Source organism: Choloepus didactylus (genome assembly GCF_015220235.1).
Source record: "Choloepus didactylus isolate mChoDid1 chromosome 25 unlocalized genomic scaffold, mChoDid1.pri SUPER_25_unloc1, whole genome shotgun sequence".
NCBI classification, from domain to species: Eukaryota; Metazoa; Chordata; class Mammalia; order Pilosa; family Megalonychidae; genus Choloepus; species Choloepus didactylus.
This window is the reverse complement of record NW_023637606.1, coordinates 2,042,314-2,069,493: the sequence shown is the minus strand read 5'-3', so window position 1 is coordinate 2,069,493 and position 27,180 is coordinate 2,042,314. Positions and strand designations below refer to the sequence as shown.

At 54.4% G+C, this 27,180-nt stretch overlaps 1 protein-coding gene across 1 annotated transcript; it reads left to right on the top strand.

Moving 5' to 3' along the window:
• Window positions 1-1,572: 1,572 nt before the first annotated feature.
• On the top strand, window positions 1,573-27,151 carry SGTA (small glutamine rich tetratricopeptide repeat containing alpha). Its single transcript, XM_037824140.1, has 12 exons — window positions 1,573-1,649; window positions 12,133-12,271; window positions 13,634-13,740; window positions 14,076-14,160; window positions 15,071-15,170; window positions 18,279-18,383; window positions 19,158-19,296; window positions 19,496-19,558; window positions 20,300-20,337; window positions 20,801-20,890; window positions 21,048-21,171; window positions 25,958-27,151. Exons 2-11 carry the CDS (start codon window positions 12,172-12,174, stop codon window positions 21,160-21,162), a joined length of 942 nt encoding a protein of 313 aa, XP_037680068.1. The 5' UTR covers window positions 1,573-1,649; window positions 12,133-12,171; the 3' UTR covers window positions 21,163-21,171; window positions 25,958-27,151.
• Window positions 27,152-27,180: the final 29 nt, after the last annotated feature.

Genomic DNA, 27,180 nt, shown 5'->3' with positions numbered 1-27,180 from the left:
CCCGGGGCATGCTGGGAGGGCACGTGCGCGGGGAGGGCGGGACGCACGCGCGACGGAGCTGCGCCCACCCCCTCGAGGCAGCAGGCCACGCCGGTGACGCACGAGCGTGCAACCGTTCCAGTCTCTCATTGGCTCTCGCAGGTAGGAGGGCGGGGTCTCGGGCTCCACCCACGCGAGACCAGGAAGCGGAGTTTCTATGGCTACTACACGCGGCCGGCGCCTCGGAACAGCTGCATTTGAGGCTGTTTGTGGCGGTGCTTCTCCAGAGCTGCCGTATTAATTTGTGCTTGATCCTTTCTGGCTTATGATTGTGTGTTCAGGTGGCTCTACAAGTCTGTTCCCTTGCGAAAGGGACTCACGTTATTAATTTCTTACGATGCCCAATTCCCAACATCCTGCTCAGCACCTAACACCCACCTTTGCCGACTGAATCCAATTAATGAATTTAATTAACCACATTTTTAAAAACCCGGAAGCGTAAGCACTTAATTATAATCGGGAAAGCTTCAGAAAAAGGTATCCATGACTTAAAATAGCAAGTGTTTTGAAAGAGAGCAATAGCCTTATTTACATCCTGTGTTGTCGGTTAAAGAAACAAACAAAAATTTGATTCTTCTAAAACACCTGCAAAAAATCACTAGAATTAAACTGGCTAAAAAACCCACCTCCTTTATTCTTGCAAAAGAAATTAATCCAGGACGTTCACTGGTGTGCGACTTAAATAGTTTAAAAATAAGTTGGGAGAACGATTCTGGCAACTTTTAACACATAGTGGTCCGTTCTCAGCTGTCAGAGAATGTCCCGTCATTTGCCCTCTTACTCATCCTGCTCCACTCCAGCCACTAAGATTTTCTTTTTTGTTTTAGTCTTTCTCTCTTGAGTATATCAAGCTTAATCTTACCTCGGTCTTTGTTTCACTGTTCCCTGCTGCTGGGGGGCTTTTTCTACAAATCTACATCTAAAGGCGAGCCCTCCCTAACCACCTCAACCAACCTAGCTCCCCCAATCCACAATCACATCACCTCATTTTTTATTAACACTTGCCATGAAGTGACCTTTCTTGTTTATTCATGTACTAGTTTACTACTATATAATCCGCCCGCCCCAATACCGGGTAAAAAGAGCAGAAACCTTGGTGGTCTTTATAGTTAGTTCACAATATTAGGCACCGGCTATATGCAAACATCTCTATATTCCTTTGCGTCTTAAGGACAGTGTGCAAGAGAGAACACATTTGTGGGTGAGTGGGTGAATAAATGAAAAAAAAAGATAGTGAGCTGCCCATTCCATTCATTGCTCCGGGCACCAGGTGCCCCGACACAGCTGCACCACGTGGTCGGCTCGGCCCACCCGCTGGAGTCCTCCATCGTCCCACCATGCACCGCTCCATCCCCTCTCTAGAGGGCAAGTTGAGATTTCCGACTTCCATTCGGGCGGGGAGGTCAGTTGCCCTAACGACCAATTTGTCCCCGTCTGTAAACGCGTCACTTCCGTCCACGCCCCTCTCGATCATGGCAGAGCCTGCGCAGAATGAAAGCAAACGGGAGCCGGCTCCTTCCGCGCAGGCGCCGCGGCCGAGGGGCGGGGCCGGGCGGGGCCGCGGTGCGCAGGCGCAGCCGTCGGAGGGTCGGGGCTCGGCCACCTGAGAGGTGAGTGGGGGTCTCGGCGCTGAGCTGGGAGGGCCTGGGGTTCTCGGTTCGGGGCTCCCGGGGCTCCCGGGGCTCCGAGGCCTCTTAGCGAAGGGCGCTCTGGGTCCGGAGTCTCCGCCGCCCGCGGGGTCCCGTGAGTGGGTGGCCCGCAGGAGAAACTGAGGCTGGGCGGCGTCGCGGAGGCCCTCGATCGCCCTCGTCTCCCTCCTGGGGCCCTAGAAAAGCCGGTTCGCAGGCCCGTAACGGGGATCACGGGAGGAGAAAGCGCCTCGCACGTAGTGAGCGCTCGCTGAGGGTCGCCTGGTATTCTCGTTCCTGTTAACCGCCGGGAAACGCAGTCCGTTTGAATCGGGGGACCCCCGATTGTGGGGATCCAAGTCCCAGCCCCGCCGATCTTTAGGTGCGTGACCTTGGCCAGCCTCGTGGCTTCCCGGAGCCTCAGTTTCCCCCTCTAAAACGGGCGTTGCCGTAGCCCCTGTTTGGGGGGCTTCTTGGGAAGAGACGCCTCCGGGCGCAAAGGGAGGGGTAAAAGGGTTAGCAGTTGTTAGCCTTTACTTCCCATCGAGAATCTTTGCGAGTTGTGCTACGATTTGGGGGGAAATCCGGCCTTGAGAACCCGTTCCACCACCACGCGCCAGCCCTTGTGAACCTAGGCAAGTTGCTCCCTTCTAGCAGCCCGTTCCTTCTCTCTAGAGTAGGAATCCTAAAGTATATGCTTCCTGTGCCCCTAAAATACACTTAAAAGCAATTCGTAATCAGATAGCTGGCCCTTGGTCAAGGTTTACTGGAGAATGGCTATTTTTTGTTGTTAGATGGGGGGAAATATTTATGCAGTCTGCACCTCTGAGGCTGAATGATTTTGTTTTCCTTTGTTACTAGCTCTCATTATTTGTTTTGTCTGTTCTACTTTGCCTAACCCTGTGGTTCTCAACTGGGGGCAATTTTGCACCCCCACCCCCATCCAGGGACACTGGGCATTGCTGGGAGACATTTGCAGTTGTCATGACTCAGGGGGGTGCTGCTGGCATCTGTTGGGGGGAGCCCAGCGAGGCTATTCAACACCCCACAGTGCCCAGGACACCCCACCATGGAGAATGATCCGGCCCAAATGTCGGTAGCATCCAAGATAAGATATCGCTTGTCCTTCACCAGCGTGGGCGCCCCTGACATCGCGTGAAGAGTTTTGGGTGCATGGCAATTTTTGTGGGGAGGGGAATAGACGCTTTGGTGTTTAGGCTCTGGAGTCAGGCATTCTGGGTTCAAAATTCCCGCTTTGCAGTTTCTTAGCCCAGTGACCTTGGGTGGCCCCATCCTGTAGAACAGGAATTGGGGTCATGAGGCCTAGCAAGCTCTGGATCAGCAAACTGTGTGACCAGAGAGAGGACCAAATCCACCTGCAGCCTGGTTTGGTAGTGAAGTTTTATTGAACTGTAGGCCACACCCATTCGCTTCTGGATTATCTGCAGCTGCTTTCCGGCGCTAATGGCAGAGTTGAGTCCTTGGAACCTGCCAGCAAAGCTGAAAGTATTTACTCTGGACCATTTCAGAAAATGCTGATCCCTAACCTGAGCCTGCAGAGCACTTAGTTTTGTGCCTAGAAACTCCTAAACGCTCCAAGGATGTCAGCTGGGGTTTAGAATTACGTCTTCCTAGAAGGGTGAGTAACTGGGGATCCTTGCGAGCAGGAATTTTACTCAGTTCTGCATTTTTGGTAGGAAATGCTCAGGAAGGGTCAAAGGAAGAAAGAGACATGTTTGTTGGGCAAGACAGGGTTCGTTATCACTTTTGCTGATGGGATGACTGAGCCCCAAAGAGAAATGTCATCTCCCCAGGAACTCAATCACATGGTTCTGGATTTGGCAATGATCCCATGTTTTCTTGAGTCCAAATGGATCAGATACTGCTAGGTGCTGGAAATCTAAGGAAAACATTCTCTCCAAGAGTTGACAGGCCAGTGGGGGAAACACAAAGAGTTATAGTGTCTTTTATAGTGTCTTGTAAGCCAGGGAAACAGGCCTTTAAAGAGTTTTAATGCCTTGTAAGACATGCTAGACTAGAGGTAGAATTAGTGCTTGGGTTTGCAGACCAAGGAGGGTGTCCAGCTCTGTCTGAGGAGTGACCTCTAAGTGTTACATTGAAGGGGGATTCAGAATTTCCCGGTTGTGTTGGCAGAAAGGTGGGTGGAGTTCGAGTGAAGCGTGGAGGTTAGACATAGGGGTAACACGCGACCCCAGATGATAAAGGACTCCTCTGCACACTCCTGATGTTTCGGGGAACCTTTAGGGGTCTGTACATGTGCAGTGACATCCCGATGGCATTTTAGGAGAAAACTGGCTGCAGCATGGGGGTGGACTGGAGACCGAGCTAGAATCCAAGGCCCCAGCTGTCAGGACTGCCTTTTCTTGGATACGTGGAGGTCTCCTGAGATGGGAGAGAAGAGTGCCCAGCTTTCCTAAACTTGCCATTTATGAAAATAGCTGTTACAGATTCAGGATGGAGATGGGACAAACATCCACAGACGTGGTTGGGCACGGGTGGGGTGGGTCTCCTTTCTGGGACCTGGAGAAGAGGTCGTTCATTTTAGTAGGGTGTGCCATGTTTCCCTTCAAATGATCAGTTCTGGCCTAGGGAAAATAAAAGGAGCAGAAGCTGATGTATTTATTTTTTAAATGATAAAATGAAAGGACGGAGGGTGGAGTTATAGAATGAGCTGGCCGGCAGTGAGCCAGCCCGGGGACCCCACCACCCAGCTCCGGCCAGCATCCTTCCAGCTCACCTGGCTGGGAGTCTTGACTTTTGCACGCCTTGCCTGTCCCACCAGGGCCTCGAGGCTGGTGGTTTCCGAAAACTCTGAAAGCTCTCGCTGTGCACAGAAAGAGTAGGCCTTTGAGAATTTTGTCCAGCAGCCAAAAACCCTACAAGTCATGATTGTTCAAAAGATGCCAAGCACCCCGTAGCAGTTGGCGGAGAGCGCAACCCTCGTGTTCTGGGCTCAGCTTTCTAAGGGCAGAAAATGTGGTGGTCTTCAAAGCCGGGTGTGGAGGTGAGGGCTGCTGGGTGCTTCTGCTTCCTGCCTTCCCTCCCCACCCACCCCCGTCTCAGTGAGGGGCAGGGTGACAGCAGAGCTTTATGGACCCCCATTGCAAAGCCTCTGCTGCATCCTTTACTTACCCAGTCAGGTCAGTGCTTTGCAACCAGGGACCCCCGAGCTGTTTTCTGCAATTATGAAATCCAAAAATACTTTGCAAACTGAAAGATTTTCCTGAACTTTACAGCAAAGTCACCTGGCCAGAAAATCTGACCCGTAGTGACTTAGGAGTTTTTTCTCCCCCACTTAGCATTTATCAGTGATTTTCAACTGGCTGTGGTTTGGCGACATCTGGTGACAGTTTTGGTTGCCCCAACTGGGAAGGTGCTCCTGGCATCGAGTGCGGGGAGCCCAGGGAGGCTGCTCAGCCCCCTACAGAGCCCAGGATGTCCCCTGCCCTAGAGAATGACCTGGCCCGGATGTCAACTGTGCCAAGAGAGAGAGCCTGCTTTATATTTATTTGGAAATATATTTGAAACTGACTCCTAGCTCATACTATACGCCAGGGTGAGACGGTGTAAAAAACCAGGGTGAGCCCCCAGCTTCTGGGGCTCACCTCCTCTCTCCTCTGACTCACTTTGTGTATTTAAATGCTTGCAGCATCTCTTGGGGGTCAATGGAATCCCCTCGTCCAGAGGTTCTCATCTGAGGGTAATTCTGCCCCCAGGGGACACTTGGTGATATCTGGGGATATTTTTTGTTGTCACGACTGTGAGGTGCTCCTGGCATTGAGTGGGGGTGGTCCAGGGAGGCTGCTCAACACCCCCCAGTGCCCGGGACCCCCCCACCCCAGAGAATGATCCAGCCCCAAATGTCGACAGAGCTGAGGTTATTGGATTCTCACAACAGCCCCTCAAGGAAACCTTATTACCTCGTTTTACAGAAGAGGAAAGTGAGGACATTGGCTGGAACTCTTTGGGGTTGTAACCAGAATGTTCTTGGGGAACGCTGACACAGAGCTGGCCTTGGGCATTGATGGCCGACTCAAGGCATGCGGAGTCCAGACTCGTGTCTTTCTGGGGAAGTCGAGCCCCCCGGTCCTTCATCCCTGTATCAGGCCGTGGTGAGGCTCCAGCTGCCCTGCTTGGGGGCATGGTGTCCTTTGCCAGCCACGGCGCCCGCCCTTCACAGCAGGACCCTCCAAAGCCTTTCTGGGAAGGGCCCGATGGAAATATCTTAGGCTTTGCAGTCCAGACGGCATCTGTCCAACTGCTCAGCTCTGCTGTCATAGTGCCCAGGTACCTGTGGAGAGCAGGTAAAGGAATGCTGGGGGCTGTCTGCCAGGAAAGCTTCATATGCAGCAACAGCTGCAGCCCCAGCTCTCCTCCTCTGGAACGTGAGATTTCAGGCCCCCTTCTCCAGAGCCTGAGAGTTTTCCTCTACACAAAATGCTGTGTGTCTCATTGTTCGATGCCGTATTTACCGAGCACATACTACGTGCCAGTTCCTAGCCTTGGTGGTGGCCATATAGAGGTGAGAAAAACAGGCAAAACTGTGTCTTGCTGGGAGCAGGGGGTAGTGCTGACATCCGGAAGGAGATCATGTCAACAAACCACAAGAAGTCCATGCAGCACGCGATGAGCACTTAGCAAGAGTTGCCTCGAAACAAGAAGTTCCGCTGGAACAGCACTTGCAAAGGTCCTGGGTTTCGAAGGTGGGGGGAGCCTTGGAAGAACTGAAAGCGAACCAGACTGAGCGTGACTGCCTCTTTGGGTGTTCTGAACCCCTCGGTGACCCCCTTGGGGGTCACTCCTCACCCTCCCCAGGCCTCACAGCTCAGCCTCGGAGGGAAGGCAGCAGTTACTCTGCAGATCAAATTTCTCTCTGTAGTCTGCTCGGCCCCAAAGCCACTGTCGCCAACACCTGCATTAGTTGCCCAGGAGGGAAAGAGGATCCCCAACTCCCACAAGGCCCCATGTGAGTCTTGAATACCCCGGAGTTGGTGCTCACATCACCTCCCCTGTAAAATGGAGGCCGCCATCCCCGCTTTCCCAGGTGTGTGGGGGCTCCGAGTGAGGTCTAGGTTCTGACTTGTTCCATCTCCAGAGTAGTCATCATAGCATGTTGAAGAGTGTCCCCCACCCCCAAAACTTACGTCCACCCAGTACCTACAAAGGTGACCCCGTTGGAAACAGGGTCTCTGCTGACGGAATGAAGTTACGACAGGTCAGCCTGGGGGGCGGTGGCCCTGAATCCAATGGCTGATCCCTTCTGGGAAGAGAAGTGACATACACAGAGGGGGTGGCCACACGATGGCGGGAGCAGAGGTTCATGTGCTGCAGCCGCAAGCCAAGGAATGCCAGGGATGGCTGGCTGCTCCGGAAGCTGGAAGGGGCAGGAAAGGAGCTTCCCCTACCGGTTTCCAAGGAAGCATGACCCTGCTGACACTTAAATTCCAGAACTTTGGAGGCATAAATGTCTGGTGGCTTCGAGACCCCAGCTTGCGGGACTTTGTCGCAGCAGCCTCAGGAAACAAAGACAGCAAATCCAGTGTGGCAGCAGCCTGGCATCCCTCCCGCACCTCTGTCCAGTTCGCGGGCGGCCCTAACTTACAGCAGCGGTCGGCCGACTTCCCAGGTGGCAAACACTGTAGGTTTTGTGGGCCAAGAGGCAAAATCGAGTATTTTACGCAGGTACTAGTATCACCATTAAAAACGTCGCCACTGGAAAGCGTAAAAGCCATTCTTCGCTCGGAGGCTGTTTAAAAAAACAACAAGCAAACATGAGGCTGGCTGCAAACAGCCGCTGACCCCGGATTTAGAAAAAATGTCCAAAAAGATCGTGGTCTTGGGGTTCGCAGAGTTGTAGTTCCTAAGGAAAGGACCCAGGCTTTGGGGGCCGGGAGACTTGACATGTTTGATCTCTGAACCCTCCTAGCCGGGGAAGGTGACTTCGTCTTTTGGGGTAGCCTTCCTCAGAACAAAGAAAGGGGGCTGGTGGTGGGTCTCCAGCAGGCCCCTGGGTTTTGTTTCCAAGAGCCTTTGCTTCCAGGACTGGCTGTACATCTGCCCAGCTCCAGCCCTGACCCCCCGGCCTCCCAGTTTTGAGGGGTTCTCTAGGAGGGGTTCGCTGTGTGCCTGGAAATGGGGGTGGAAATTTGTTGCCGTCTGTATTTGTTCCCACAGCTGCCGTAACAAACGGGGCAGCTGGAAACAGAGAAATGGATTTTCTCTCCATTCAGGGGTCCAGATGTCTGAAATGAAGGGCGTGGGCACGGCCCTCCAGGGGGGCTCCTGCTTCCCCTCCTCCAGCTTCCAGTGGTCCCGGGTGTTCTTGGCTTGTGGCCACACCACTGCACTCTCTGCCTCCGTCTGCTAACAGCCTCCTTCTCCCTGTGTCTCTGTCTTCACGTGGCTGTCTTCTCCCTGGTCTGTCCGTCTGTCTGTCTGTCTGTGTCCGTCCTTCTCACTAGGACCCCAGTTGTTGGATTTAGGGCCCACCCTACTCCAGTCTGAGTTCATCTTACTTCCATCTGCAGAGACCCTTTTCTCCAAATAAGGTCACATGTATAGATGCTGGGGTAATATTTTAGGGGGACACACTGCACCCCAGAGAGGCCCCAGGGGTTGCCTGTAACTCCCTAATCAGTCACACAAACACAAAACACAGCCATATTGCCCCACGGCCCCTTTCTTTTCTCAAGATGGAATTCATTTACTGTAAAATTCCCCTTTCTCAAGTTAAGGTGTTTTATCATATTTATAGATCGTCACCCCCAAAATAAGCCCCACAATTTTTATCCATCACCCCCAATTGCTCGCTCCCTGTCAACCACCCCTCCTCTCCCCGACTCTGTGGATTTGTCTGTTCTGGACTTTCCATACCAGTGGAATTAGATAATATGTGCCCTTGCGTGTCTGACTTCTTTCACTTTATTTTTCCTGAAGCAATTGCCAATGCACGTCGTTTTCCATTAGATGGAAACAAAACCAGACTGAGAGGCTCATGGTTGTGGGACCAGGAGGCTGCATTTTAGGGGGACCCAGGCCCTTGACCCCTGGGGTGCCAGGCCTTGGCCCTCTCGTGGGGTGCAGGATTTGGATCAGGCGGCTGCAGGATTTGGATCCTGGCCCAGCCAGCTAGGACCAGGGCGGCCTTGGACAAGCAAAAAGTTCCCTCTCTCCGACCCTCTTTCCTCGAAAACGCAGGGTCATCGCAGGGATGGCATGAGGCGGAGTTGTGCGAAGTGCCACACACACCCCGGGGCACGCACGCTCTCAGTCCAGGGCAGGATTTCCCACCTCGGCACGGCCTACAGCGGGCCGTGGCGTTTTCTGGGGTGGGGGCCGTCCTGGGCCCTGCGGGGTGCTGAGCAGCCTCCCTGGGCTCCCCCCACTCGACGCCAGCAGCTCCCCCACCCTCTCAATGACCAAAAATGTCACTGGCACGCAGCAAACCGGACCCTTTGTTGGTGTGACTCACGCCACTGCTTGGCATAAACCCTGGCAGCCGAGATGCCTCAATGGTGTGTTTTGTTTTGTTTTAACACAATTTTATTGAGATATATTCACATACAATACAGTCATCCAAAGTGTACAATCAGCTGTTCACAGCACCATCATATGGTTGTGCATTCATCACCACAAACAGTTTTTTGAACATTTTCATTATTCCGAAAACATGAATAAGAATGAAAAGAAAAAAAAAGTAACGGAGAACACCCAAAACATCTCATACTCCCCCCCACACCCCATGGTTCATTTGCTATCTGTCCCCCTTTTTTCTACTCATCTCTCCATACGCTGGATTAAGGGAGCGTGAGCCACAGGTTTGCACAATCACACAGTCACTCGGTGGTGTGTTTTTTGTGCTGCTTCTGGCTTCCCGTCTTGTTGCCCAGGGTCTCTAATCATGTGTCAATGTTGTGTCAGTGGATTCTGAAAACTAGATGAGAGCCCAAAACAGCTGAATGTTGAGTTAGGATAAAGCAGCTGTAACAAGCAGGCTACTTGGAATTCGTTTGTGCCTGGGTTTTTTCCTTCCTTACTCCCACAAACACATACTGAGCGCCCCTGGATCGCGGGACTCTGCCAGGCCATGCCCGCCAGCTCGTGCTTCATCCATGTCCTCCAAAAGCTGAGACATGGGAGCTGGCGAGAGGGCGTCCCCAGCACCCAGCCCTTGCTTCCGAAGGAATCACTGCCCCCTCGGTTGAGATCTCCCAGGCCTCGTGCATCCTGACATCTGGGGGGCAGAACTCAGCCAAAGAGTCCCCAAAGCCCCCCAGGCCACTGGGCTCCCGATATAAAAATCAAAACCCAGAGCCGCATCCCTGTCCAACTCTCAATCCTTGTCCGTCTCCTTCCCAGCGAGGGAGCCAGATGAGTAAATAATCTTTCTCTTCTTGTCTTCACCTTTTTGTTTTTTTTAACATTTTAGCCAGTTTTTAAGTGTACGATTCGGTGGCGTTAAGTACTTTCCCCATGTAGGGCCACCATCGCCACCATCTAGTTCCAAACCTTTCCATCATCCCCCCAAACAGAAACCCATGGGGCAGTGACTTCCCATTTCCCCTCCCCCAGCCTCTGGGCACCCCAATCTCCTTTCCACCCCCGTGAGTTTGCTTATTCTCGATATCCCCTGTCAGCGAGATCCTACACTCTCTGTCCTTTTGCATCTGGCTTCTTCCACTCAGCGTGAGGTCCCGGCTCCTCCATGTTGTTGTGTGTGGCAGGACTTTATTCCTTTTCACGGCTGAATAATACTCCCTTGTCTGCATAGGCCACTTTTTGTTTCTCCATCATCGTCAACGGACACTCAGGTTGCTTCTGCCTTTTGGCTGCTGTGATTGTTGGGGATTGACTCATGCCCCCCATAAAGACGCTGTGCTAGTTTGGATGTATTATGTCCCCCAAAATGCTGTCTTCTTTAATGCAATCTTTTTGGCGCAGATGTATTAGTGTTGATTAGGTTGGACCCTTTTGACTGTTTCCATGGAGATGTGGCCCCGCCCATTCAGCGTGGGTCTTGATGTAATCACTGGAACCCTATAAAAGCTCACAAACGGAAGGACCTCAGGGACGCTGCAGCCAAGAGTGACATTTTGAAGACGGCCACTGAAAGCAGACTTTTGCTGCTCCAGGGTTTGCCTGGGAGAAACTGAGAGAACACCCCCAGACGCTTAGAGAGAAACATCCTGGGAGAAAGCCATTTCGAAACACAACCTGGGATCAGCAGACGCCAGCCACGTGCCTTCCCAGCTAACAGGTTTTCCGGACGCCATCGGCCATCCTTTGGCGAAGGTGCCCTATTGCTGATGCCTTAGCTTGGACACTTTATGGCCTTAAGACTGTGACTGTGTAACCACATAAATCCCCTTTATGAAAGCCAGTCCATCTCTGGTATTTTGCATGACAGCAGCATTAGCATCCGGAACAGATGCCTTTGAGTCTTGACCTGCCTTCCGGTGGGTGTGAACCCCTCTGTGAAAAGGGTCTTTGGGGTTGTCACTATCATTTGAGGGGTGGGCTCGTTGGGGAATAGGGCCCTCAAAAATCATATCGCGATGAGGCCAAGGGACCAGGGTGGGCCTTCGTCGAGGTGGCCGGAGTCCTGCCAAGGAGAGGAAGGAGAGGAGACCCAGACAGGGACACGGGCGACGGGGCGGAGATGGCAGCCAGGGAACCCCGAGGATGGCGGCCAGCCAGCGCCAGGGCCCCACAGACCCCGAGGGGAAGCACAGCCCAGCAAGAGCTTCCTGCTGGACTTCGGCCTCCAAACCAGGAGACCGTGAACGCCTGTGGTGGGAGCCGACCCACCGAGTGACGTTTGTCGGGCAGACAAGGACATTGAGCAGTGTCCCCGGCCTCCACCCCCTCACTGGATGCCAGGAGCAGCCCCCGGGCATGGTAACCAAAAATGTCTCCTGCTGTCCGCCGGGGTGCAGACTCCCCTGGCTTAGGAGTACAGCTCGCTGTGCCGTAACCTCAGGAGAGCCCTTTGGGGGCAGGGATGGTGTTGGTCACCTGTGGGGTTTCTTGAGACCGTACCAGCCCCACCCTGGGAACACTTGTCCGACCAGCTGCTTCTCAGGTCCTTTGGGTGCCCCAGGACTTCAAGACTCTGCCTGTTTTCTCATCCCGTAGCCTGGAAAAGCAGCCCCAGGAGCCGGAGTTTTCCTGAGGCTCCACCAAAGACTCAGTGGGTTCATAAAACAGGCTGAACACCCCACTGCATGCTAACCCTGGGTGCCCTCTCTCAGGCATGCCAGGGCTGCGGGAGGCTGGGAGGACTTCCCGGAGGCGGCGGCAGCCCGGGAGCCAAGTTTGTACTGACGAGGAGGTGGAGGCAGGGCAGGCAGTGAGCAAGTGGAGGCCGCGGGGGGACTTCGGGGCCCACTGGGGGAGACGTAACTGAGTCCCTGTCCACCAGTCCTCACGCTCTCAACCTTGGCAGATCTGAAACCCCCGGGCGTCGTCTCTTCCCCGTCACGAGATGGATAACAAGAAGCGCCTGGCCTACGCCATCGTCCAGTTCCTGCACGAGCAGCTGCGGCACGGCGAGCTCTCGTCCGACGCCCAGGAGAGCTTGGAAGGTGGGTGCTCTGGCTTCTTCCCTGTGGCTCCCAGGATGCCAGGGAGCGGCCTCGGTGGGCGTAGAGCTGCCCCCTCCCCTCCACTCGCCAACCCATAGACCCACCCACCCAGTTCCCCTTCCTCGTGGTTTTGCAGGTAAGGGAGCCGGGCCCCCAGAAGGCCCTGTGTCGCTCAGCGTGTCAGCCGGGGCTAGGGCTGAGCCCCCTTGCTCCCCCAATACGCTGCCCCATTGTTTTAGGCTGAGCTTCCTACAGGTGTTTATTTACTGTCCCCGTCTTCCATCGTGGTGCAGTTCCAGAATGTTCTCTCCTCCCCCAGTGTGTGTGTACGTGTCCTCACTGGTCAGGGGAGGAAGCCCACGGCGGCCTCTGTGCCCAGTAACTGCACAAGGCCACGGTTGGGGGCCCAGGCCAGATGCCCAGAGGAGCGGACAGAACCCCCAGGGCCGGGCCTCGGGGTCCACGCAGCCTTGGTGCAGCCCCTCTGTGGCTCGCTCGGGAGTCCCGGCCGCCAGCGCTGAGTCCCCTCACGTCCCACTGGGGTTGGCCGTTCCCACCTGGCTGGTCTGGTTGGAGTGTTGGGAAGGACGAGGGGTGGAGACAGGCACCTATGCATGCCCCTACCCACGCCCACGTGTCCCCCGTTTCCCCCATCCTTAAGTCACCATTTTCCCCCTGCAGGGGGAGGGCGGTGGGGCCTCACTGCCTCCCCTCACCCAGCAGGTTTGTGGAGTAGAATTCCAGGGTGAGGGCTCATGGTGCAGCTGTGGCCCCCATTTCTGCCTGGGGCGAGGGCTCCACTCCCCCAGGAGCCAGGGGCTGGTGTCCTTGGGGCCAGCCGGGGTTGGGGAGCAGCTCGGACAGGTGACCCCCACGAGGGGGCTCTGGACAGGGGTCTGCTGGGTGGATGAGGCAGGGAGAGGGTCCTCGGGCACACCACGCAGTTCTTCCGGATGCTTCCTGTTCCTGTACACGGTCGTACAGCTCCAGAAGGCGCCCTGGTGGGGGCTGGCTATAAGCTCGTGGCTCGGCTGGGATTCCCTGGGAAATGTGAGGGGGCACCTCAGACACTTGTCTCCACGCCATGCTGTCCCAGGCCTGGACGCATGTGGGGAGCATGTCCATCCTCCTCAGGCCACTCGGGCACGGGGCTTGTGTGTCTCGGAGTCTCCGGGGCCCATGGTTGAAGGGACGGTGCCTCCAGGGACACGCGGTGGAGAGCGTGTCCCGGCTTCTCCACGAGCACAGCCTGATGAACACACGAGCGCTCCCCTCCCACCCTCAGGGACGTGGGCTCGAGGTCACATCCCACAACCATGGGGTGTCTGTCTCGGAAGAAAATTCCTTTGCCTCCCCTTCCAGTTGCAATCCAGTGCCTGGAGACCGCGTTTGGGGTGACCGTGGAGGACAACGACCTCGCCCTCCCTCAGACTCTTCCGGAAATATTTGAAGCGGCTGCGGCAGGCAAGGTGAGCCTCTGGGGTGCCCCCGGCCAACACCTGAAAAAGAATTGCAGCAGTAGCTGGGGTCTTCCGAGGGCCCTGAGGACCAGGGGGCTGGGGGGACAGCTCTGTCCTCCTTGTCTTGAGGTGCACCGGGGTCACCTGCCCAGGCCTGCAGGTGCAGGAGCCAAGAGCCCACCTCAGGATCTGCCAGGCGTTGCACGTCCCGGGGACGCTCTCCCTCGGTGCCTGGCCACCCCATGTGTCCCTGGAGGGAGACGGGGGCCACAAGGCCACCAGGTTTGGAGGACGGGGCGGCTGGCGGCTGCCGCTCCTTAAAGCACTTCTCTTGTCGGGGCCAGGAGACGCCACAGGACCTGAGGAGCCCCGAGCGGACCCCACCTTCTGAGGAGGACTCGGCGGAGGCCGAACGCCTCAAAACCGAAGGTAAGAGACAGAGCCCTCCGCCCCCTGCCCCACCGAGTGCCTCCTCCAGTGGGCGGCAGGAGAGCTTGCAGCCGACCGGTCCCCAGGCCCAGGTAGCCCAGGTGGGATTGGGGACCCTCCGTTGCTGGTGGGAATGTGGGAAACAGCCTGGCCCTTCCTCCAAAGAGTAAACCTAGAGTTCCCACCTGACCCAGCAGCTCCACTCCTAGGGTCTGCCCGAGAGACCTGAACCCACCATGCACACAAAAACCTGCACATGCACATCAGGGCTGCATGAGTCACGGGCCTAGAGCGGAAACGGCCCCAGTGGCCTTGACTGACGGGGGGAGAAACAAAATGGGACCCACCCAGACGGTGGAATGGGATCTGGCCCTAAAGGGGAATGAAGTCCCGACTCACTGCAACACGGATGAACCTTGAAGAGTGATGTTCAGTGAGAGAAGCCAGACGCAAGAGGATAAATATTCATGTGAAACACCCAGAATAGAGAAGTCCATAGAGACAGAAGGTACATCCGCGGTTGCCAGGGGCTAGGGAGAGTGGGAATGGGGAGCGACTGCTAATGGGGACGGGGGAATGTTCTAGAATTAGTGGTGGTCATTGGATAACCCTGTTTGTCCACTTTATAAAAGACTGAATTTTAGCGTCTCTGTTTAAACACACACGCACACGCACACATACACACACAGCTCTCCTGCCCGCCAGCCCACCGAGTCCGAATCTTGGGTGGGAGTAGAGATAAGCTGTTTCTTCACAGCTCCCTGTTGGTGCTGATTCTGCCAGCGGGCTTCAGCCTGGGTTCTGAGCATTGCAGCTCGCCCCTGACCACTTTTTCAGTCTTAAAATACGAGCCCAGAGAGCTGGTGGTGAGGTCCCTCAGCCCGAGGTGAGCGGTTTTCTTTCTTTGTAGGAAACGAGCAGATGAAAGTAGAAAATTTTGAAGCTGCTGTGCATTTCTACGGGAAAGCTATCGAGCTCAACCCAGCCAACGCCGTCTATTTCTGTAACAGGTACCAGCTCGGGGCTCGTGGGGGCGTCCTCCGAGGGTCACGATGACTCTCGGGTGCGCTCGAAGGACCTGAGATGGGAGAGGTGTGGGGTGTTTGTTCCACTGTCATCCCAAATAACCAGTGTCCGAAGGCCAGTGAGGGTGTGGGGCACAAATGGCCGTGACGCTGAACTTAGGTGCTGTAGTTCTACGCTGCTCTATTAGTCAGGGTTCTCCATGGAAACAGAACCACAACGTGTGTGTGTGTGTATAAGCATATAAATATTTAGAGATTTATTATAGGAATTTGCTCACGTGACCAAGGGGATGGCCAAGTCTGAGTTCCGTATGTCAGACTGCAAGCTGGGAACTCTGAAGAAGATTTCAGTCGAATTCTCCAGGAGAAGCTGGCTGGCTGAATAGAGATAGAAATTCTTTTTTCTGACTGCTAAAGTCATCAGTCTCCCCTTTAAGGCCTTTAGCTGATTGGATGAGCCTCCTCTCATTGCTGAAGGCTGTCTCCTTTGTTGATTGTAGATGCAATCAGCCCTGTAGATGCAATCAACTGACTGATGATTGGAGTCCACAAAATACCCCCAGCAGTAATCATCAGGCCCTTGGTGGCTTAACTAAGCAGCTCGTCACCATGACCTGGCCAAGTTGACACATGAGCTTAACCATCACAGCCACACTTCAGACCAAGAAGATAACTCATATGTCAACTGGCATTCCATGCATTTGTTCACAGAAGCATTATTAGCAATAGCAAAGAGCTGTGTCTGGCCTCCACTTTTAAGTCAGTGTCCTCTAGCCACACGATATGGACTACTATGCTTACAAGGCATTTTTAACAAGAGGGAATGACAAGTGAGAAATAAGACACAGAATTGTATATCTGGGGTGATGGTTGTACACCCCAAAAGAGCCTAGAAGGGGCCAGAAGACACATGCCTAATGTTTATCTACTCACCCCCCGGGTGGAGGTGCTTTGGGGGTTTTCTAACTTGTTACTTTGGAAGGATTTTGGATCTACAGAAAGGTTGGGGAGTTCCTGTCTGCTCCTCACCTCATACAGCTGCTTTTCATTTAGGTTTTTTCTACTTCACGCTTTTCTGAACTTTGGAAAATCAAAACAGAAACAAAAACCATAAAGCGTAACGCTGCAACCCAAAATGGCATGAAAAATCATCAGTGTCAAAAGTAGGTGAAGAGCTTTGACAGTTGGCTTGCAATGGAGCTAAGTTGTGTTTTTTTAATAATCAGATATTTGGCAACCCAGAAACGGGTACAAATTTCTTATGCTTATCACTCTGATGCAACCACAAAACCAGCATCTTACAGATGAGATGAAATTTGGAGTCGTGGTTCTGACCCAGCAACTCTCGGTGTTTTGCTGAAACAAAGGTGCACGGCCAGGCCATGGTGCCCCTGAGCCATCTCGGGCCGCACGCTGGCTCCCCCCATGCTTCCCCACACCCCTGGCACCACGGCACCCTTTGACCTCACACCATGTGTGAGGGAGCAGGGATGGGGTGGGGGCGGACTCTGGGCAGGTGTCTCCTGAGGACCCGTCGTACGGCCAGACTGAGCCTGGCGAAGGGCCGGCCGCCAGCTCTAAGCCGGACGCGGCGGCTCGGCAAAACCTCCTGCACAGTCCACCAGGGCTGCTCTGAGAGATGTCCTGATGGGTTGGCTTCAACAACACAAATGCGTCGTCTCACGGTTCTGGAGGCTGCACGCCTAACACCGAGACATTGGCGTGGTCAGGCATCCTCTGAAGTTGGGCAGTGTTTCATCCGCACCTTCCTTGGCCGGGGCCGCTGTGACATGCGCACAGCGGGTTGGCTGAAACAACGGGGACGTCTGCCATCTGGGTATCGACAGGCCAGGCTGTGTTTCTGGGTCTGCAGCTTCTGGCTCTGGCTCTCTGCCATCCTTGGGGTTCCCTGGCTTGTACCTGTCCCCCCACCCCACGTGGCTTCTGCTCAGGCATCCACGTCTCTGCCTAGATTTCCTCTCTACTCACCGTAATTCCCGAGCGAATCACACCTCAGCAGATGATAACGTCTCCAGAGGCCCCATTTACAGGGGGGTTCACCCCACCAGAAGGTGGGGTAAGACATGAACACATAACGTGGGGCGTGGTTCAGTGCCCACCACTCGCTAACTCCCTGGCCTCCCAGGAACGGTCACTTCTCACGTCTCCGTCCCCAGCTGAGGGACCTGGAGCTGGGACGGGGCAGAGCCACGATCCGACTGGCAGTTCTCTTCTGAGGCCCTGTCCTGTGAACCGTCTCCTCGTCTGCGTCCACGGTCACGCGATAGGATTGCCTGTAACACGGAGAAGTCAACTGTTTTCTCAGGGAAAACCTTGCAGACCCGCCCAGCTCAGGGTTTGGTGAGCTCTTTCCAGAAAAGGGTCAGATGCAGTGGTTGGTAGTTTTGGCTCTGCGGCCAGAAGGTCTCTGTCAACTGCTGAGCTCCGCTGTGGCCGCACGGAAACTGCCACAGACGACGGAACTGAATGGGCACGGCTGCGTGCCAGGGAAACTTAACTCACGATGCCAGGCGGAGGGTGGAGTTGGCCCACGCGCCACAGCCCGCCAACCCCGTTTGGGGGTTCTGTAGGCCCTGGCTTCAGAAGCATGGCTGTGGCGTCCGGGCAGCTTGTGTGCTGTGGTGACCCTCATCTTCAACACCTCGGGACCCTGGAGCCCCATCGCCACAACCGGGGGCTCCGTTAAGTGTGATTTCTGATCAGGGGTCCGCGGTTCTCCTTCTGCTCCCAGTCCCGTTGCCCATCAGCTCTGCAGCATGGGGCCACACACTCTGCCCCTTTAAGGCTCAGTTTCCCCACCGGCAAAGTAGGACAGTGTGCGCCTCAACAACTACATCCTCCCAACAGCACCGAGACATGGGGACACAGCAGACAGAAGCCCTGCTCATCCACCACGCCCCTTGGCCACCCCATAGCCACCCCACTTTGCAGGTGGGGAAACTGAGGCTTACGCCCACTCTGGCTCCTCCCGGGTAGCTGCTGAGCCCAACTCCCTGACCTCCTCCTCCCACCCCAGCGGGCTGCCCCCCAGGGCCCCCTGCTGAGGAGCCCGTCCTGCCTTTGCTTCCCCAGAGCCGCTGCCTACAGCAAGCTCGGCAACTACGCCGGGGCCGTGCAGGACTGCGAGCGTGCCATCTGCATCGACCCGTCCTACAGCAAGGCCTACGGCAGGATGGGGTGAGTGCATGGGCAGGGGGCCCCCCGACCTGTCTCCCAGGACACTCAGGCTCTCGGATGCTGCACCATTTCCAGCATGCCGTTCGGAGGCCTCCAGTCTGTCCAGTCACATTTCTGGAAGTTTCCTGTGGGTTTTCAGCCTCACTCTGTTAGGAAGGAAAACAAAAAAAAAAGCAATTACCATTTCCAGAACCCCTAATGTCAGGCATGGTGCTAGAGGCTTTGAGTTCACTCTCCTTTTACTTTTCCAGACAAACCTGAGAAAACCGAGGTGCAGGTGGCGCATGAGCGGCTCAGCCCCCTGTGCCCCTCTCTGGGCATGACACACACTCACCCCAGCAGGCCCCGGGGCAGAGGGAGGCTTGTGTTTGCCCCAGGATGGAGCCCACCACCCCCAGGCTCACAGCCTGCCCTTACCACCCCTGCGTTTGCATAGACAGACACAAAGCCGTCCCCAACCCTCTCCCTCCACCTCAGCCTGTCCTCCGGGCCTCCCAGCTCTCTGCGTATCTGCCTGTTCCAGTGCGGGCCTCGGGGTGTCTCTCCCAGCCCCCCTGTCTCCCGGGGAAGCTGGGGTCGTGTCCGGCTCGTGTGAACCTCCACCGAGTCCCCCAATAAAAACCCTGAGCAAGCACGTGGGGAGTCCCTGAGGTCCCTCGGGGTCGAAGGCTGAGGCGGGTCTGGCCGAATCCGGGTGGGTGGGTAGAGAAAACCTTCCAGATCTTCTCTACACATCTGAGAAGTCTCCCCGTCCTGGGGCTCTCTCCCGCTCAGCCTGGCGCTTTCTAGCCTCAACAAGCACACGGAGGCCGTGGCCTACTACAGGAAGGCCCTGGAGCTGGACCCCGACAACGAGACCTACAAATCGAACCTCAAGATCGCAGAGCTGAAGCTGCGGGAGACGCCAAGCCCCGTGAGTGGAGGGTGGCAGGAGGGCCTCCTCGGCCAGGTGCCTGCACTGTGTCCCCAGCGTGCACGGCACGGTGCAGGCCTTGCCTCTCGGGAGCCCAGATGGGCCCCCCAGGGACTGTTATCTGTCACCCTCAGGGGACCCGCCTGTCACAGTCCTGGGTCCCAACCCCACTAACCGGTGCTGTTTCTGACCCTCACAGACTGGAGGTGTCAGCGGTTTGGACATTGCTGGCCTGCTGAACAACCCGAGCTTCATGAGCATGGTAAGGGCATCCCCTCCAATGTGCGCGTGCGTGCAAATACACACACACACACGCACACCCCCTCTGTAGTGTCCTCTTGCATCGCTGCTTCACGCCAAGGTCCTTCAGCCCCGGCCCTGCTGACATCTATGCCGGGCCTTTCTCCGGGGTGAGGGTGTCCTGGGCACCGTGGGGTGCCGAGCAGCCTCTTGGGCTCCCCCCAACTTGATGCCAGGAGCCGTGCTCACACCCCACCCCACCTGGCTATTGTAGCAGCTGAAATGTTAGCAGACATTGCCAAGCACCCCTGGGGACAGAATCGCCAGGGACAAGAACCAGTAGCTGGAGCACAAGAGGATAAGCTGAGTGCTGCCTCTCACAGCCGAAAAACCTGAGAGAGCATGTGTGTGGACACGCGCGCGCGCGCGCACACGGCAGCCTCAGTCCCCTCCTCGTAACGTGGTGACATCCACTTCGTAACATGCAAACAGAATCACCCAGCGTCCTGGTGCCCCCAGACAGAGGGGCCCCTCGTGGTGACGGGATTTATGTCTGGAGGCGCTTTCTTCTGTGAAAGGGGCACGTCCTCTGACCCCAGGGTCAAAGATGGGAAAGCTCTCGAAAAATAATCTGATGGGAAGCTTGCTCTCTCTCGCTCTTGTTTTTTTCTTTTTAAAGTTTTATTTCAAAGCAATTTCAAGCTTACAGAACAATTATAAAAGAGAAGTTTTCTTTTCCTGACAAATCTCTTCTTTTCTTCAGGCGTCAAACCTCATGAACAATCCCCAAGTTCAGCAGCTGTACGTGAGAATCCACCCTCCTTCGCTCCTTCCTGGGGTTAAATCTCAAAGCACGGTGCCTCCCCCTCAGCATGGCTGACACTGGGGCTGGACCATTCTCTGATGGGGGCATCCGGGGCACCGGGGGTGCTGAGCAGCCCCCTCCCCAGTCGTGACACTCACAAGTGTCCCCAGCCCCAGCCCCATGTCCCCTGGGGGCAGAGTCGCCCTGGGTGAGAACCCCTGTCTTTAAGCCAAAACCGGATGTTCCCGGCAAAGCCGAGGTCATTCGCTGGGGCTCTGGTCAGGGAGAAGGCTGGGCTGGGGCGGGTGTGGAAATGGGGGGCATCTCCCAGGCGGCAGCAGGGCCTCCCCCCACGGAAGGCCAGGGGCTGAGAGCGCGTTCCCTCCCGGGCCAGGGCTGCCCCCAGGGCGGGCGGGCCGGGGCTGTTGTGTTCTCGCGTCACGGACGGTCTCCCCGCAGCATGTCCGGCATGATTTCGGGCAGCCACAACCCCCTGGGGACCCCCGGCACCAGCTCCTCTCAGAACGACCTGGCCGGCCTCATCCAGGCGTGAGTAGGCGCGCTCAGCGAGGGCGTGGCGGGCGGAGGGGGGAGGCGGAAACCACGCCGCCCCCACGAGCAGGGGCAGAGCTGCCCACCCCCAGCCGGGCACGAGCTTAGGAAGCATCTGCCCTCGCACCCCCCAACCCCGCGCTGTCCCCCTCAGAGGCCAGCAGTTTGCCCAGCAGATGCAGCAACAGAATCCAGAGTTCATAGAGCAGCTCAGAAGTCAGATCCGAAGTCGGACCCCCAGCGCCAGCAACGACGAGCAGCAGGAATGACCGGCCCAGGTGAGTCCCCAGGGCCTGGGCGCAGGTGGCTGGGAGCCCCCCCACCTTTTTAAAAAAAGTTTTTATTGTAATGATTTCACATTTACAGGGAAGTTTGCAAAAATAATACAAAACTCATAATAAGAACTCCAGCATACTCCCCACACAAGTGCTCCAGCTTGTAACATTTTGCCCCATTTGCCATATTGTTCTATCTGTCCATCCTTCTATGTATCCATTTGTTTTCCGAATGCTTCAGTATAGTCTATGCATCGTGCTCGTTGAACATTTAGAACTTCCATATGTGTTTCCTATGAACGAGGATAATCACTTGTGTGAACACCTCAAGTGCAGGTGTCAAGTTCTGGAACCTTGACATCGAGGTGAAGCCTGGGGTCTCTATAGTCTAGTAGTTTCACACGCGGGAGCCCATTTCCACGTCATTTCCTGGAAGCACCAAGGCTGGCGGGGGCCCCTGACTCGCCAGCCTGAGCCACTGTGAGGACCCAAGCCCTGGAGCCAGGCCGTGGGCGTCCCCAGGCATCGGGGTGTCCACCCAAACCTGCCCCCCATCTGGATTAGGGCCCTCGCTGGGCTCGTCACTCTGGCCGGAGCATTTATGAATTAGGGTCGAAATCCCACAGCTCCAAGAAGGCTGCTGCCCAAGAACCCTGGGTGACCCCATTCGGGCAGGAAGTTTCCTTGTACCTGCAAGAAAATGCCAGGGAAGCCTCGAGGAGTCAGGAAATAGCCGGCCCAGCTGCCAGCTGCACACCCCACGTTCTGCCCAAGTCTTGCTTGGAAGTCCCAGGAGGGTGCCCAGGCCTCTGGGTGCTGGCTGGGTTCGCCTGCCCCAGAGGCCCCTCAAGCCGAGGTGCTCCCATCTGCCATCGGCCTGAAGTCCCTGGCAAGGTGCAGGTGGCTCTCCTCCCACTTGGGGTTCCCATTCTGCTAAGGGGCGTCCTCCCTCCACACCCACCCTCCACCATACCCCACACCTTTTTTTTTCTCCTTTAATTGTGCATTTTATAGACAACTTGTAAAGGAGAAAAACTTTAAAACGCAGGAAAAGCAACATTAATCTTTCTACCCAGAGCAACTCCTATTACTATTTCGGGCACTTTTCCTTCCAGCTTTTTCTTTTCTTTTTTTTTTTTTTTCCTCTTTAAACATAGTTGAGATCAATTCTGTGCCCATTGTAACATCACACCCAAAGTATATTTACCAACATATTTTTTTAAAAAAAATTATAACTTTTTACTTTGAAATAAGTGCAGACTTACAGACAGTCACAAAAATAATTCAAACCCCATAGAGAAAACCAGAAAACTCCAACATGCTCCCATCCCCCCAGATTCTCCAGATCCACCAATTTTAACTTTTTGCCACATTTGCTGTTTTGCTGTTTATTTCCTTCTTGCTTCCTTCCCCTATCATTTTCTGAGTACTTGAAGCAGATTGTATACATCACACTCCTTGAACACTTAATATCACCAGATATATTTCTTAAGAACAAGGATATTCACTTATGTAACCACCTTAAGTGCAACTATTCAAGAAATTTGTTCTTGCTGTAAGGCTTACAGACTCTATTTCAGTTTTTCCATATGGCCCAATAATGTCCCTTTGAGTCTTTTCTCCTCCTTTCCTAGATCCCATCCAGGATCTTGTATTGCATGTAATTGTCATGTTCTCTTTAGTCGCTCTTTCTTTTTATTGAGGGCACATGTATAAACCTAAACTGTCCCATCTCAGGCCCTCCCGAGCACACCATTCAGTGGGATTCGTTGCATTCACCATGTCACAGCGCCCTCACCAGCTTCCTTCACTAAAGCTTCCCCATCTCCCCACACAGGAACCCTACACCCTTTTTGGATTAACTCCCCATTCCCTCTTCCTCCCACCACTGGCAGCCTAATATCTCTCTGTGAGTTTGCATGTTCTCTCGTATTTTCTTTGTACTTACCATGGGGCTTAAATTTAACATTCTAAATATTTAACAATCTCATGTGATTAGATACCAACTTAACTTTAATAGCCTACATAAACTGTATTCCTGTATTCCTCTGTCCCCCCACCTTTATGTAGTTCTTGTCACAAATTACATGCTTATACATTAATAAGTCCAAAACCACTGGTTTCTCTTATACTTGGACAAGCAAGTATAAAGTGGAGTAACAAACCAAAATATAATAGCACCGGCATTTATATTTACCTGTGTCCGTACCTTCACCAGAGATCATATTTTGTCTTGTGGCTTTGATTTATTGTCTGGTGTCCTTTCCTTTCAACCTGCAGAGCTCCCTTTAGCATCTCTTGTAGGGCCAGTATAGTGGTGATGAACTCCCTCAGCTTTTGTCTATCTCCTTCATTTTCAAAAGATAGTTTTGCTGGGTATAGAATTCTTGGTTGGCAACTTTTTGCTTTCAGCACTTATAAATATGTTTTCCCACTGCCTTCTTGCCAACATGGTTTCCAATGAGGAATCGGACCCTAATCTTATCGAGGACTCCTTGTGTGTGACATGTTGCTTCTCTCTCTTTCTCTTTGGCATTCCACAGTCTGATTATAATACGCTGTGATGTGGGTCTGTTTGGGTTTCTCCTTTTGGAAGTTTGTTGAGCATTTTCAATGCATATTTGGCTCTTCCATTGAATTTGGGAAGTTTTTGGCCATTATTTCTTTGAATGTTCTTTCTGTCCCTTCCTCTTTTTCTTCTCTTTCTGGGACTCCCACAATACGTGTATTTTCATACTTGATGGTGTCCCACGGGTTCCTCAGGCTCTGTTCACTTTTCTTCATTCTTCTTTCCACTCCTCGGACTGGATGATTTCAGTTGTCTAATCTTCAAAATAACAAAACATATGGACTTAAAAAAAGATTACAAAACAAACAGGTTTTGGTTTGCTAAAGCTGCTGAAATGCAATACACCAGGAGTGAGTTGGCTTTTATGATGGGGATTTATCAGCTTACAGGATTACAGTTCTGAGGCCATGAAAATATCTGAATCAAATCATCAACAGGATGATACCTTCTCCCAGAAGACTGGCCACCAGCATTCTCAACTCCTCTCTCACGTGGCCAGGCACATGGTCACCTCTGCTGGTCCTTCTCTCCTGGGTTTCGTTGTTTCCAGCGTCTGCCTTCAGTGGCTTCCTCTCTGGGCTTCTCTGTCTGTCCTTGTTGCTCAGCTTCTCTTCTTTTCTCTCTCTTGAGCTTCACTAATAAAGGCCTCCAGTAAGAGGATTAAGACCCACATTGAGTGAGGTGGGTCACATCTCAAGTTAAGATCCTGCTCACCAAAAGATCCTACTTACAATGGGTCCACACCACAGGAATGGGTTAAATTTAGGAACGTGATTTTTTCTGGGGTACAGACAGCTTCAAACCATCATAAACCCCTCTATGGAATTTCCCACATTACTGTGGTCTTCAACTCTGGTTCCTTTTCATAATTTCCATCTCTCTATTGATACTCTCTGTGTGTTCATCTGTCATTTTCCGGCTTTCCTTTAGTTCATTGTCCTTGTTTTCCTTAGGTTCTTTGGGTGTATTTAGGATTTTTTTTTTTTTTTTAAGTCTTTGTCCAAGGTCTGTTCCTCCTCATGGATGGTCTCTAATGCTTTCATCTTCTCCTTTGCCAGGGCCATTGCTTCCCGTTTTTTTGTACGTTTTGTGACCTTTTTTTAAACCCATATGTTTTGTTATTTCTATGTGTTCTTGCTGAAATTTAGACTCTGAGGGGTCTATTCATGAAACTTGTGTCCAGCAAGTGCTGTGACCAAGTTTTCCTTGAATGCGAGGGGCCAACAAAAAAAAACAAAAGAAGAAGAAGGAATAAAAGAAAACACCTCTCCCCGTCTTTGCATATTGACCTATGCCAGTGTGCTCCTTCAGGACTATCCATACAATGAGCATAGAGAACAGCTCCAGGCCAAAGCATAGGGGCCTCCCTGGTCCTGCCCCTTATCCTGGACATGCATGTGTGGCCCTAAGAATCCCTCCGTTTTCCTGGTTCTGAGTGTCCCCCCCTTCCCCAGAGAACAGTTTCCTGAAGGTCTTGGACACTGTGTGTCCAACAGCTGGAAGTCCCTTGCCCCAGGCCGTCACTTGACTGCTCCCCCACAGTGTCCCGCTGGAGGCTCGCTGAGCCGCCTTCTACGTGCAGGGGGCAAGTTTTGAGACGGCAAGTCCCTTGGGCCACCACCAGGCAGATGGGGCTGGACGTCCGTGCTCCTAGCACATGCAAGAGGGTGACTCTGCTTCCCCTGGCTCTGGGGAATGTGGCCAGGTCTGCACCGAGCCCACGAGGGGGTGGGGGAAAGGGCAGCCAGGGTGCCACGAGATCCTACTGCCTCTAAGCAGCCTTTTTCTCGATTTGACAATCCTTTAACTATTTTTCTGGAGCTTTGAGAAAGACGTTTCTGCCGATTCTTGCTGGTTGTTCAAACTTCCATGGGGGGATGGAGCCCTGAAGCCTCTGACTCCACCTCAACCAGGTGGGGGGTCCTTTCCCACACTTCAGCACGGACACCAGCTCTGTCCGGTGGGCCCTCCCATGGTGCACCTGCCATGTCTTCATGGGGGTCAGGAGCCATGCGTGGCCCTCAGGCACTTGGAACATGGCCAGTGGTTCATGGAGGAACCAAAATTCACATGAGCTGATTTACACCTAAATCACCCCCCGACCGGCTAGTGCCTCCCAGGCTGGGCCGCGCCTTGCCTGCCCCCCTGTTTGGCTCTTGGTTTCCTGCACGTGTGGCTGCCCGCCTCGGCCCTGACCGTGTCTGTGTCTTCTCTCTCCAGCTGTCCCGGCAAGAATGACATCCGTGCCCTCCGCAGACTGGAAGCATCCTTGTGTTTTGCCATTTTCTCCAGTTGGACTGCCCACGAGAGAATAAGGAAAAAAAAAATTGAACCTGCATGTTAAGATGGATGTTTTTTCCCCTGCCCTGCCTTTTTGTACTCCCCCCACCCCACCCCACCCCCAGATCCTTTCAAAAAAGAGCCAGCAAGCCGCGAAAGCAAACCAGCACCCAATCTTCCTCCTCGCCCCAACGCCCAGTCGCAGAAGCGATTTCTTTGATCACGGAGCATTTTCCCGGAAGCGGCGGGTCTCCTGTCGATTCACATGGTGGAGTCCTTTGGCTCCCGCCCTCTCTTGGTCTGTTCTCGAGGACTCCCCCATCTCGGTCTGAATCCGCTTTCTACGACGACCTCCGGGCAACCTGGGCACCCCGGCTGATCGCCCGGCCCCCCAAGAGTTCACTGCCAGCCCCAGCCTGGGCACCAGCGTCTCGCCTGCCCCACTGGGACTCCGTGTTGTTTGCATGATGAAATTGTTAGTTGCACATACCTGGAAGACGACACTTATGCCCCGAGCCCCCCAGGGGACGTGACACCAGTCTCGGGCCGTTCCCCTTTACACTTGAGCGTTTTGATAGATACTTCCGGCGATCCTCTTTCCAGCACTGACAACAGACAGCTAGTGCCATTACCCTGGCTTCTGAGCTGGCTCCTGCTGTGCCATCTGCCACCAGGCAAGGGACGCCAGCCCCCAAGAACCCCCCAGCCTGAGTCCATCCTGGCCCACAGGTGGTTACAGATCCCGGGGTTCTGTTCCCGGACACCCCTGGTGCCACCTGCTCCAGCTCTGACATCGAGGCACCTGCCGCCACCGGGGGAGCAGGGCAGCCTGCCCGGAACACGTGGACGCCTCCTCAGGAGCCCCGGCAGCCTCCAGTCACAGCAGGGGAGCGGCGCTGGAGAACTGCCGGCCCCGCCGTATCGCGGGCAGTTTAGTCGGCCAGGAGGCTCACTGGGGAGGGCCGAGGCTCCCCGGGGTGTCAAGGTAACTAGTTCTAGGTGACGAGCAGGGAGCAAGGCCACCCAGGCCCCCTCGTCCACCATGTGTCCGGCAAGAGGTGTTCTAGCTCTTTGGCGAGAGCCAGAGTAGAGAGTGTTTAACGTGTGGGGATTAAACTGACGTTGTGACCTTCACCCGTCTCCGTGTGGGCCTGTCGGCAGCA

Excerpts from the sequence above, each read along its gene's own strand:
- SGTA (XM_037824140.1), top strand. The coding sequence starts at position 12,172 with ATGGATAACAAGAAGCGCCTGGCCTACGCCATCGTCCAGTTCCTGCAC. Across the intron at positions 13,741-14,075 it reads AAGCGGCTGCGGCAGGCAAG|GAGACGCCACAGGACCTGAG; the intron begins GTGAGCCTCTGG and ends TGTCGGGGCCAG. Across the intron at positions 20,338-20,800 it reads AATCCCCAAGTTCAGCAGCT|CATGTCCGGCATGATTTCGG; the intron begins GTACGTGAGAAT and ends GTCTCCCCGCAG.